The sequence below is a fragment of the Triticum urartu genome, chromosome 5 (assembly GCF_003073215.2).
Source record: "Triticum urartu cultivar G1812 chromosome 5, Tu2.1, whole genome shotgun sequence".
Lineage (NCBI taxonomy): Eukaryota > Viridiplantae > Streptophyta > Magnoliopsida > Poales > Poaceae > Triticum > Triticum urartu.
In genome coordinates this window covers 658357710-658371438 of record NC_053026.1, presented here as the reverse complement: position 1 = coordinate 658371438, position 13729 = coordinate 658357710, and the positions used below count along the sequence as shown (strand labels likewise).

The window sequence follows — 13729 nt, the reverse complement described above, 5'->3', positions numbered from 1 at the left end:
CCCAGATAAGAAGTCTGCTTACCAGGCAATGGGTAGCTATGCAATCGGCATCCACCGCCAGCATAGAGTGAAGCAGTCTGATAAAAAAGAGTTGAAGGTCATATGCATCCACAGCGCGAAAGGTTGCCGCGGAAGAGTTCTCGCTAGACTGAAGCCTGGGGTATGTCAGTCATGGCATATCACAAAAATAGTGGAGCATACCTGTGAGCAAACTGGGACTCTTTCAGATCACTGCAATGTGACAGCAAAATTTGTGGCACAGACGATGGAAACAATTGTGCAGGGAAGTCTCAACATTAGTGTTAGGGCTCTGCAAAAAGATGCAGAGGATCTAATTGGATTCCCTGTTAGCTACAGCAAGGCTAGGCGTGCGAAGGAAAATATATTCAAGAACTTGTATGGTACCTATGAGGAGGCATATTCTTATGCCCCTAGAATGCTTCATCAAATAGCAAGTGCTAATAGGGGGACTCAAGTTTGGCGGAGAGAACGTCCAAACCCAATGAACCCGGGTGAGCTAATCCTGGACCGCTTATTCTGGGCATTCGCCCAGACTATACAAGCCTTCAGGCACTGCCGCCCGGTATTATCTGTTGATGGTACCTTTCTCACTGGAAAGTACAAGGGAACACTATTGGTGGCGATTGCAGCGGATGCAAATAATCAGCTTCTTCCTATTGCATATGCATTGGTCGAGAGCGAGAACAAAGATAGCTGGTTGTGGTTCCTGAGCTGCGTGAAGATTGGTGTCGTGAAAGAGCGTAAAGGTGTTTGCATCATTTTTTATCGCAACACTAGATTATTAAGCGCTCTTGAAATAATTAAGGCATCGGAAGAAGAGTGGGGCTGGCCTGATCTAGAGGGAAGGTGGTGCATGAGGCATTTGGCAGCAAACTTTTACTCCAAATTCAAAAACAAGGATTGGTTCAAGTTATTCAAGAGGATGTGCATGCAAAAAACTGAAGCCAAAATGAATGCGATATGGGCATGTATCAATGGTGAGATCGACCGCGCGGCCTTGCCGCAGAGAGAAGACCAGAGGGGTCGTAGGACGGCCATAAATTTGAGCCAGTGGATCACCGAGAATTGCCCTCATTTGGAGAAGTGGGCGCAGGCTCACGACACCGGGGCTCGGTATGGAATAATGACCAGCAACATGTCAGAGGTGTACAATGGTGTTCTTAAAGGGGTGCGAGCACTGCCTATCACAGCCTAATTGAAGAAACTTGGAATCGGACCCTGTCATACTTTGCAGACAGGGTCACCGTCGCCAAAGCACAAGTTGAATTGAACAAGCCATGGTCCGAGAAGATGCAAAGACATCTGGACGAGAAAGCAAAGAAGTCCCAAAGTCATGGCTGCAGGAAAGTGGACGCACTTAGGAATAAGTGGGAGGTCAATGTGCGAGCCAAGTACGTTAAGGGTCACCACAGAGGATCAAAAAAGCAAGCTGTCACCCTTGGCTCAACCTCCTGTGAGTGCACTTGTAACAAGCCCAAGCTTGAGGGCTACCCTTGCAGTCATGTGCTCCGGGCGGCTGCTGTTCAAAAAATCAGCGTCGAGCAATACATATCGCCGTACTTCAACATGTACAATCTGTACAACACTTGGAACGGTGAGTTCTGGGCTTGGGGCATTGATATGAACTACAAAATGTTGTGGCCAGATGGGCCGAAATGGGTTCCGAACACCGACTTGATGAGAACCGCAAAGGGACGACGTCATTCTAGGCGTCATCGCAATGACATGGACCATAGCCAGATGGGAGAACCAAGGCGATACCGCGTTTGCAGGTGTCTTGGACATTCACGCAAAGACTGCCCGTATCGAGCCAACAACAACGCATGATGTTGATATATATGTACTCGCCATGTCTATTTATATTTCTACCCGTTATGTGTACTTATATTAAATTTAAATTGATTCTCTTTGTATTATTGTACTCCTGATGTTAACTTCAGATAATTAATGTAAATCGTATCTCTTTGTATTTTTTAAGTTAATTTTGATTTGCATTTGTATTTCTGTCTTCCTCGTAATTTATATTTGTATGTTTGTGTGCAGGTTATGGGTGAAGTGCCAGTGCTTTTGCAGGGGCCCCATGACGCCGGCCACCGTTGCCATCTATTTTTGAAACCAAATAGTAAGCATGATTATCGGCCTTTCAGACTTCGAACCATAAAGAAAACATGGCCAATACACAATCAATTCCTTGCTCACCTTGACGCTTATGGACTACAAGGTTTTGCTAGGCTCACATCATGCAACGACCAAGTACGTTCGGACCCATCCCTTTTGACATCCCTCGTTGACCGGTGGAGACCTGAAACCCACACCTTTCACTTTCGTTTTGGGGAGCTTACACCTACACTAAAAGATGTTTCTATGATCACTGCTCTACCAATTAGAGGTGAGCCGGTAGTCTCTCCACGAGTGTCTCCATCTTGGGCATTAGATATAGCAGCCCGTCTTGGGATGGAAATGCCAGAATCACAACGTTCTGGTAACCCTCGGGGCATCCCACTCGTCTGGCTTCGTGATAACTTTCTTAATTTTTCTAACTTCGCCAATGAGGAGACGAGAAAAAGACATCTGTTTGCGTATTTGTTGTGGCTCCTCGGGAATCTATTTCCAAATTCACATGGGGACGTTGTTATCCCTGGTCTCATCTACATTGCAGAGAATATGGTAGATGAACCTTTACCCGAGCAGCCAAAATACAGCTTCGGTTCTGCCATGCTATCTCATACATACAGAGGCTTGTGTGATGCCACGCAAAAAACCTCTTTCGCATAAAAAGCTCCATTACTTTGTGTCGCCTATGAGTTTCTACAGTTGTGGTCCTGGGAATACCTCCCTGTAGGACGACCTCGTATAGTACAACCCATATACCCATACGACTTTAGTGAGGGTGCTTGCGCAACTATGGCCACCAGGTGGACAAAGGCACGGAAACGTTGGTCTCCAGATATTGCGAAAAATTGTTACCCTATGTACCACCAGCAGTTTGAGATACTTGATGAGGCAGAAGTCACATGGAACCCGTGGACTCAGGACCAGCTAAAAAAGGTCTTTGATGCTCGACACTTCACACCAGGCATGTTGACCGATAGTGCATTCTGGCTGACTCGCTGCAACTTATTGTTCCTGTGGTGTGTTGAGCCTTACAACCCAGAGCGTGTAATGAGATAGTTCGGTCTCTATCAAGAAATTCCACCACCTTTTCCCAGACGTATCGACGAGGAAACACATAAGTAAGATGTGACATCCCTAAATAGTTAGTGTCATTTTTAATTTACTAAACTCACACTTTGTTACATAATTTGCAGGCTAACCAATATGGGCAGGGGTTGGAGTTTATACGATTGGAGGGAAGAGAACATTGAATGGGTACACAAGTGGGAAAATGAAGCGCTAGCAGATATAGTGCATCAACTTAGGTATATTTTATGTACATTATTTTTTTACGATGATCATACGATGCGTGAAGATGCTTTGCTTTCATCACAACGGTTTATGTAATTATTTAATTTTGTAGACTGTACGATGGAAGTACAGATCAAGCGTACAAGCAGTGGTACTGCATGAACACACGTGCTAGCCTGGCCAGTCAGCCAGCTAATATACCAACACATCTCACACAAGAGGAGCAGGCGCGGAGACATGTTGAGCTGCATGCAGCTTACTATCGTGACCAGATGGTAATCACTTGTAACTTTTTTAGGTCCATCATTTCATAATCATTTGAACTAAATAACATTCAAATATTGTTCAGCTTGAAAATGTCAACGAAGTAGGGCAGATGGCTACGGATAGCATGCCGGCCCAGGGCCCATATCGCAAGACATTCCAGAAACTTTTGCAACAATTCGTGGCAAAGAAGTTCAGATACGATAGAGGCGACGACGTTGTCACTGGAGCATACATGCCGGTAGCGAGGTCAGCCAGACCGAGTGCGGCGCAGTCGTCCAGACCGAGCGAGGCGCGTACGAGCCATGAGCAATGGGGGGAGGGTCCGAGTACTAGAACGACATTGCCACGACATGACTCATCTCTGCCACTGCATCGCTCTTCTTCGATGCAGCTACGTCAGGGGCAGACATCTCAGGGGCATGGCACGGGCTTGGATTCGATGCCTGAGCAGTTTCTTTCCCCTAACCCATATGCGTACACAGGATATGATGCATACACCCAAGGTGAGGGATCTCAGCCGTATCTCTTCACGCGAGGGATCCCCATGCCCGAGGAGACTCATGTACCAGATTTAAACCAGCACCACGTACAATGGCCAGACAGTATAGGAGAGGGATATGCTCAGGTAGTCATGTTTACATTTCAATGCATTTACAATGATATCATATATTATCCTCTAACAGTTTGTTTAAAATGTTTCTATGTGCAGGACACACCTGATGTTAATTGGGGCGATGAGAACACCCAACGCGGCGTCAACACAGGCCTCCGGGGAGCATCACATGATCATGGCGTCAACACAGGCCTCCGGGGAACATCACATGATCTTGGCGACCCGGTTACATCATTAGTTACAGAGTTTTTCGGAGGGGACGTTATTGGCCCATCTTTTATTCCCGCGGAGTCACAACCATACGCCTAAAATTACGCTTCAGGTTCGCAACAAGGATTCGCGACTCCACCACCTACGCAGGACTCGCAGACACATGAAGCCGAATTGGAGTACGGCCGCGGTCTTCGTGTGACCCGGCCACCTAATCGCTTGTCGCCTTCCGGTCGTAAGGAAAGGCCAGGTGGTCGTCGTAAAGTAGGGTGATTCATCTATGCACGTGCGCGACCCATTGTACCGTTTAATTCAGATGTACTTGCATTATTAGTTTGTACTCTCTTATTGTAAGGCATTATGTTCTATCTTAATTTCATTTTATAGTTGTTGCACGATGTTCGATAATTAGTAGAGGGAAAGAAAATGCCACTACTTTATTCTAAAACTATATATTTTTTCCATCACGACAAGGTACAACTGAAAATAAGATACAACACGACAAGGTACAACTGAAAATAAGATACATCGTAGAATTTAAATAAAGCTACATTTAACTACTGAAATGAAGCTACATTAAACTGCAGAAATAAAGATACAAATGATTGCGAAATTTAAAATACTACCACAGGAATCTACTGAGTCCAACGTGGATATTTTCCTTTTCCATCGCCACCTTCTTCTGCTGCCTTGGCCTGACGAGCCCTTTCTTTCTTTCTCTGCCTCTTCGCCTCACGAGCCTCCTTTCGCTGTCGTTCCTGCTCCTCCATGCGACGAGCCTCTTCCCTGTTTTTCTTTCCTAAATCCTGAAAAAACCCGGTGTTGCTCCGCATAGTACTCTTTTAACTCTCTCTCTTGCTCTGCTTTCTCCTCAGCTTCCGCCTTCTCGCGTCGCTCTTCCGCATAGAAACTATTCCACGCACGGCGACTTCTTTCACGAATCTCAGTCACTGCCCAAGCCGGCATCTCCGTGTCAATCCAACGATAGTACATGCATAGAGGCGGAGGAGACTACAACGAAAAACCAGAATGTTATTAAAGAATCTATCAAAATACCAACAATATCTATTTGTGATGGTTAAAGCATACCGGAGGCTTGTCGTACTCTGAAATAGCTATGGGTGGATCTTCCTCATAATTGGCGCACATGAAAAACTTCATGCCCAACCAATCTGAAAAATCCGTAACCTCCTTCACCTTGCAAAGATCGCCACACCAACACCGCAGGACTGCCACCCCCGGAGGCAAACTTGCATTCTTCATTTTCCTCGGCCTAATGCTTTGATACGAGCAAGGCAAACTCATACCGACTGAAAAAATGTGTTACACACTTTGCGCACTGCCGATTTCGAGGATGGCTGGACGAGAGCCTCGGTGTCTCCTTTTATAAGCTCAGACGATAAATGATGGCGAGAAAACTAAGCGGGGATATTTACGATCCCTGTAGTGTCGGCACAACAGCTTCCCGTAGGATTCCCAGTGCCATCGCATCCGCTGAGGCAAAAGAAGCAAAGGCAGGATTGGTTCCCGGGCGAAAGAACCAAAAGCGTCCATATTCCCGCGCGTCGGAGTCACAGCCGTCACTGTCGCGCCTCGGAATCAGCGCCGTCTGCGCACTGCCGCGCGTGCAGCAGCATAGGACAGGCCGCCTCGGCAGGTGGCGGCGTGGCCCACCTGCTGGGCCCACGCGCAGCAGGCCTTGTCGGCCGGGTGGCGACAGCGGCAGCGGCGGCCGCCTCACCCGATGGCGGCCGGGACCACCTGGCGCAGCCCGTTCCGTCGCGGCACGCTGGCCTGTGCTGCCACCGTTCTGCCACGCGCGGCCGCCTCCTGCAGTGGCGGCGGGGCCAGCCGCCTCATGGCGTGGCGGCAGGTGACACGTGTCGCCTGCCGCCACTTGTGAGGGGGTCTGTTTTGTCAATTTCGTCCACAGGGGGTCTCTTTTGTCAATTCCAGTGGGCGGAGGGTCTCTTTTGACAAAATTCCGTTCGTGTGTCTTCGGGTTGAATCCTTCCAACCTACGTTATTCTTCGTCGGCGGCGGTTGCTGTTCTGGTGCGCTGGTCCTATGGGGCCTTAGCACGACGACTTCCCGACTGTCTACTACAACAAGTTGTGCCCGACTTCGGCGATGGAGGGGTGATGTGACGGCGGCGCGCCTTCGGCTCGCTTCAGTGCTTGTAATCTTCGCTAGGTGGTCTACGGATCTGGATCTAATTTTTATTTCTGGTGTTCATTGTACTGCCATGATTGAAAATTAATAGATTGAAAGTTTTTCCGAAAAAAATAAATAAATATAAAAGCGCTTAGATTACTACTAAATACTCTTTACAGACGAAGTACTTGTCATTCACTTCAATCTTCCGATCTTGCTATTGAGTTCCGCAAAGACTTGAGTGAAAAAACGTCTTTTTCTATGGACCTGATCCATAAAAAAGAGATGCTAATCCATCCTTCTTTTTTTTATGGACCTTGCTTGACTAAATGATCTATCAGTTTTGTAATTCTATTTTTGCTAAAGCACATTTAGATGTGTCATAATTATTGCACATCTAAGTTTCATGTCATTGATCTTACGCAAAAATTCGTGTGTATTTTTTTTGGTTTTTTTATATTTGATTGAGCCAGTTAGATGTGCAATAACTAAGTGACGTGCAAATTTCAAAGTGCAGCACGTTGGAGACATCGAGATGCATGCCGACCGCAGCGTCAGTCGCCAGCCATGGGAGTAGCAAAAGATTCGCTGAAGCGCAGCGGCGCATGAAGATGCGGGGCGTGCGAGGAGAAGAGGAGGTGGCCGTTCAGGTGCGTGAGATGTGAGGAGACGGTTTTGTGTGATAACCGGGATTTGTTAGGATGGTATACTAACCATAAATTAGCAACTGGAAATGACCAATTACCCTATAAAATTGACGACCACATTTGGTTATTTTTTTAGGGATAAAGACCTGATTTATTCATCAAAGTCTACCTGAAGTGGGATACATCTTTGGTCGTGGGGAACGCCAAACCAAACATGGCGTCCCAGACCTTTAGAAAGAGAAAACTTAGTTAAATAATGTGCTTCATAATTAATAGCACGACTTTCAAATCAAAAAGTACAGGAGAAGGTAGATGCTTTGATATTGATCTCGCTAATGGTTGCACCATAGACACCTTGTGCCCGCCTGTTGATGTCTAGGACGACCTGCTAGCAATCCGATGCCACAATGAACTGCTGAATGCCCAGATCTTCCGCAAGGGAAAGGGCTTCCCGGCATGCTATAGCTTCGAGTATAGGGGGCTCACAAACTCCTTTTACTACAAGAGCGAGCTTCCCAAGTAATTTCCCTCTTCATCCCTGCAAACGGCCACCGCAGAACCTCCTCTTCATGCACGCACACCTGCATCAACATGGATCTTATAATAACCCGACGGTGGCTTCTTTGGTCTCGGCTGGCCCGACTGGGGTACTGAAACGCTACTGTTCTGGTTTTGCTCTTTACTGCTGATGATAGCAAGATCTTTTAAATATCTCTGGCCATGGGATACCCGACTCGACCCGACCCGATCCGGCCCGGTCTTGCCTGTGGCACGGGCCTGGGCCTAAGTTTTGAGCCCGAAGGCCGGGCTGGCCGGGCCCGAGCCTGCCATATTTGTGATTTAGGGAAGAGGCCTGAGGCCCTGTGGGCTTTTTCACTGACAGACCGGGCCTAGGCCTGCCATATTTGGGCTTTAAGGAAGAGGCCTAGCCCAAGACCCAAGGCCCAACGGGTTTTTTCACTTTTTCACTGGCAGGCCAGGCTTGGGCCTGAATTCTAGGACCGACAGCCGGACCAGGCCCGGGCCTAGATTTTCTGCTTTGGGCTTTGTTAGACCTAGCCCAACGGATGGCCAGGTATACTCCCACATCACTCTCGAGGAGAGTACCGCTCTATTTATGGATGCCAATATCTGGAGAACATCCCTAGTACTAGCGAACATGGGTTTTTGTTTTTTTTTTTGATCGCACACACTATTTTAATAAATAAAACAATGCACAACTACACATACATGCAGAAGCTATCAGAAAGACCAAGACATGACAGATGTCCAGAAAACATTGCAGAACGAACCCCATATAAAAGATTATAAAATAAGTCCCTTGGGATCCTTGCAACAATCAAATCTCAAGTAGCAATCGACCCATCAACGCCACTGAGATGCACACTGGGAGAAAGTACAAAGCACCAACAAGCCAAAATCCTGACCAGCGCCATAGCCTTGTAGGCGTCGTGAGTAGAAAACTAGACCTACAGAATAGGCACTTGACGATATGGCGTGTTGGCCGAGGATGCTCCTCACGCTGACTGGGATTAAGATCTGATGCATCCTGCTGCTATTGCCGGGGGAAAACGCTAAATCCGCCGATGTGGGACCATCAACCTTGTACTAGCACACATCTGTCCCACTTGTCAGTGCCGCCATGAAAGGCGACAACCGCCAACCAAGGAAGCATAAGGCTTACCGCTCCAAACGAACGATAAGCAGATGAGGGCATCGGCTCAGCAGCGTCGCCGAGAAGAAGGTCACCGTGGTGAGGAAGAGACCGAGGCCACCTTATTCGACACAGCATCAATGTCACTAAATTGGTGCTACTAGACAAAGACGAAGCACTAAACCTATGAAACAATAGGAAGAGAAACAGGAGCCCACCCCCTCCACCAGCTGCGGGAGCAACGGACAGAGAGGGATAGAGATCACTGCTCCCGGCGTCCCAGGGCGGCAGAAAATGTCGCCTCTACGAAGCGGTTTGCTTTCGTGAGAGCAGTGAATATGGGTTAAAAAAACTGGGGCGCGTTTTATGTGAAAAGAAATCGGGGTGTGTTTTGTTGCCTCAACTTTTTTTATATGTAGTCCCGTTGACTACAAAGATATCTCAGGCGACTTCGTCAATCTTAAAATGATGTGCCGACTCAGCCTCTCATAGGTGTTCATAGGGGTGTGTGTATGTGCGTATATATGAGCGTATGTATCTGTATTTTGTTAAAGAAAAAAAAACGTCTTCCATGTTTTTTTTTGAATAGGGGGAGCTCATGGAGATGCTCTTTAGCTAAAAACAAATCAAGAAAAGACTCGCCGGTTAGCCAACCCACGGCGGCCGGCCGGCCAATCTCCCGACCCGACGGCGACCGTGATGCTTACACAGATTTTTTTTTAGCTTAAGCAAATGGAATGATTCCTCCGGCGCGGCATAATCCGGCCACCTTTCCTTCTCCTCCTCCTCGGTGAGGTCGCGCCGGCTGCCTCCCCATTCCCATCACCTCCCTCCCACCACCCCGCGCCAATGCCTCCCCGTCCCACGCGCCATGGCCACCGAGACCCCGACCGCCTCCCCCACCGCCCGCACCCTCTCCGCGGCCTTCGCCGACGACCGCCGACGCGAGGCCAGGCGCCGGGCCGTGCCCGCCGGGCTCGTCAAGCTCATGCTCCACCGCTGGGGCGCCGCCTGCCTCCCCAAGAGCAGGGCCGCCCTCAGCGGCGCCGCCACCCCGCCCCCGCCCCCGCAGACGCAGACCCGGCCGTCGTCCGCGTCGGCGCAGGCGTCGGCACGCCAGCGCCACGCGGACGCGGCGAATGTCGCTGCGAGGAGGCCTTTGAGGGAGAAAGGGGAAGCCGCCGCCGCCTTCGCGGTCGCCCGAGCGCCGACGCCGACGGGATCCCAAGACAAACCCGTGACGCCTACCGGCGACGGGAGCGGCTGGAGCGGCGATACGGCCACCACCGTTGGGAGAGGAGCAAACATCTGGGTGAGGGTCCCTCGCAAGCGGACGTCGTCGCCGCAGGTGGACTCTCCGCAGCAGCTGTCCGTGGAATCGACGGCGTCGGCGGCGGAGGACGAGTACGCGTGGGCGGACAGGTACCGGCCCAATGTGCTCGCGGAATTCATCTGCAACAAGGCCGTCGCCGACGAGCTCCACCGGCTGGTACACATCACAAATTCCTCTGTCACCTCTAGCATTACACCTATTGAGTATTGAAGCCAAGCATTGGAACAGAGTGATGAATCTTGTCTACAGAATTCGACGAAATGCTTAACTGGGACTAAATTTTGTGATGGTTCCTGCATCCAGGTGACCGAGCAAGAGTGCAACCATTTCATATTTGAAGGCGGACAGGCAGTCGGGAAGAGAAGCATGGTGCTGGCACTCCTAAGGGATGCTTTTGGTCCTGATAATCTCCAGGTATGAATTTATCCTAACCAAACCTCGGTGCTTCAAATTCAGAATGCTGTATGTATTTACCATTTCTGTTATTATTATTAACAGGTACAGGAACACTCAAAGAGGATCGAACTCAAGGGAGAAATTGCCAGACACGTCGATGTGAAAGTCAAGATTTCAGGTCATCATGTGGAGGTTAACCTGGCTGATTTACATGGCTATGAAAATCATGTCATAACTACTTTGCTGAATGAATCAATCCTGCCACCAGACTCGATCTGCGATCATACTAACTGCAAAGGTACTACATGCTCATACAGTTTGCCTCTCGTTTGATTGACACTTGTGTTAGCCAATACAGGAGTTTTTGACAGCTCTTCCTGTTCTTGGTTGATGTGAAACCCTATGTAAAAGTGTTACTGGTTTCTTATATGCAGTGATTGTGGTCCACGACGCTGACAGGCTTTCCTCCGATTTTCAACATTATATCGGTTGGTTTCTGGGAAGGTATGCAGGTTGCAACAAAATCATCTTCTGCTGCTCTGATTCTTCAAACCTTGAGGCTGTGAAACATCTATGCAAGGTAGTCACACTTCAGCCACCTTCATTTGAGGAGGTACATTCAACTTCGGTCTGTTTATTACCTTTATGGATGGTTATTTTCTCATTAGAGTGCTGGACAATTTGATGAAAGATTATCTTCTCTTAGATGATCAAGGTTCTGGAGTTCATTGCTATGAAAGAAGGCATAGATTTGCCTCGCGGAATTGCCAGTAGAATTGCAGTGAGCGCGAGTAACAATCTCCGACAGGCAATACGTTCTTTTGAAGCTACATGGAAAGCAAAGTAAGCACATGGATCCCTCCTCCTTCTCATATTCTAATGGTATTTCACCATAATTGCGGTCCATTTTCGATGCCATGAAATGCCAGCAGCCCAGCATAGCACTGATTAATGTACCTAATGGTATTCAAATGCTGCTGCCATGTTATGACTTATGACTAAAAATGATGCTGCACTACTGAAGAAATGGGTTCACACCATGATTTCAATCTCCTTCGTTTTATTAGTGTTTGCAAGGTCCAAGTGGTATGATATTAATCTTGAGTGATACTGAATTTACTACTGATCTTTAGAGGTGCTGAATTTATGGGACGGAGGGAGTAGTATCTGTTTATTTATTTTTTGACTATGGATGCTGCTTTGCTTGTGTCAAAGAATTACTGTAATTTTAGTTTTCCATACTGATAATCAGCTCCCTTAACAAATACAGCTATCCATTCTTAGAAGATCAACCTATTCTGACGGGATGGGAGGAAGAAATATATAATGTGGCCAAGAAAATCATGGAGGAGCCAAGTCCAAAGCAGTATGCTACCCTTCCACCGCGTTGTTCTGCAGTTCAGTATGCGTGAGCTTCTTTCTTCAACTTCACAATAAAAATAAAATTTACAGATTTGACTTGTACACAGGCTGTATCTCATTCGAGGGAAGATCAGAAAAATAATTGAGCATAACGTGTCACCTTATTTCATCTTCCGCGTAAGCTCTGCTCTACCTAATGCTCACATGTTTTATCTGATTTGAGGAGCCCGGTTAATGCTCGTATTAGTCATTGCTCATTACTGTTCCTTTTCCCTTTTCCTTTTGAGATGCAGCACCTGGTTACTGGACTGAAAAGGGACAGGGATAAAGATTTTCAGAATAGTGTTGATGAACTGGCATCGGGGTTCAACCATGTGAGCATGACTACAAGCATCTTCACTCACACTTGAGAGTGACATTTCATTTCCATTTCTCAACTAGATTACATTGATGTATGTGTTCTTTGCCTGCTTGCTTGTGGGCAGTGTGCAGGCCGCAAGTTTCAGAAAGAACAAGTCAATGAATACAGATCTCGTGACACAACTTTGGACATCAGTATAGAACATTTTGCCGTGGAAGGCCGTGACCAAGGGGAAGCCATCCAATACTTCATAAAGATTGAAGGTAGATGCTAATTGTTTTTTTGGTCTGGTTCACTTTTGAACTGTAGCCTAACCCTTATAAAATCCTGGCAGAATTCACCATGAGGTTCATGAGCTTCTACAGATCCTGGCAGAATTCACCGCGAGGTTCATGAGCTTCTACAAATGTTCCATAGAGAATAACTCGAGTGAAGGGTGTGTTCCATGAAGGGGGTGATCCACTCTCTCCATCGAAATCATCTCCAAGTACTGTCGCACTTCCGATAAATAAGCAGTGGCCTCTGCCTGCCTCTGAATCAGAGCATTTTATATGTTGCTTCGCCTTTGCATGTAAGATGAAGACATACCTGTGTTATCTGTGTTGTCTGTGCGAATGTATGATCACGCACAGAACTTAGCATGTGTGTGGAGTGGATTGTGATGGGCTCCAAATTGTAAAAATATCAACTTTGTATCTGATAGTATATCAATATTATCATATTAGTCTCATAGAGTACGTATATCATCTTCACATCACTTGTCTTGTGTAGTACTCCCTCTGTAAACTAATGTAAGAGTGTTTAGATCACTATTTTAGTGATCTAAACACTCTTATATTAGTTTACGGAGGGAGTACTTTGTATTCTATTTACTCACAAAGACGCATTCCAAAGCAAGATAGAGGTTGTACGTATTGTGTTTATTTCATCACACAAGAAACCACAATGATGTGAGGAACAGACGAACGTGGATTTTTTTTGATGAACAGTAAAATCAAAATAAATAGTAAATAAAATTTAAAATTTCTGTTTTTTGTAGATGTTCATATTACTGTGGCAAGTGTACTTGATAATTTTCATGCCATATGGGATAGCAGTGCTTCGTCGATGAAAAAAACAAAATTAAGTGTAACATTTGGAGTTCGACTTTCTTTTTTGCACAAGTCAAAATGCTCAAAATTTTCACCTGCAAATTTGCATGTACCATTTGGGTCTAACAATGAACACATATATTTTTTTCCAAATTTTTTTACATTTGTAAAATCCATTTTTAGCACGCAGGAGCATGTGCTCCCTAGATCCAAAT

At 46.9% G+C, this 13729-nt stretch overlaps 1 protein-coding gene across 1 annotated transcript; it reads left to right on the top strand.

Moving 5' to 3' along the window:
* The first annotated feature begins 9635 nt into the window (after positions 1 to 9635).
* Positions 9636 to 13126, top strand: LOC125506574 (replication factor C subunit 3-like). The gene is made up of 10 exons (XM_048671364.1): positions 9636 to 10460; positions 10608 to 10718; positions 10803 to 10998; positions 11135 to 11313; positions 11407 to 11543; positions 11971 to 12066; positions 12170 to 12239; positions 12356 to 12436; positions 12548 to 12686; positions 12758 to 13126. Exons 1-10 carry the CDS (start codon positions 9843 to 9845, stop codon positions 12817 to 12819), a joined length of 1689 nt encoding a protein of 562 aa, XP_048527321.1. The 5' UTR covers positions 9636 to 9842; the 3' UTR covers positions 12820 to 13126.
* Positions 13127 to 13729: the final 603 nt, after the last annotated feature.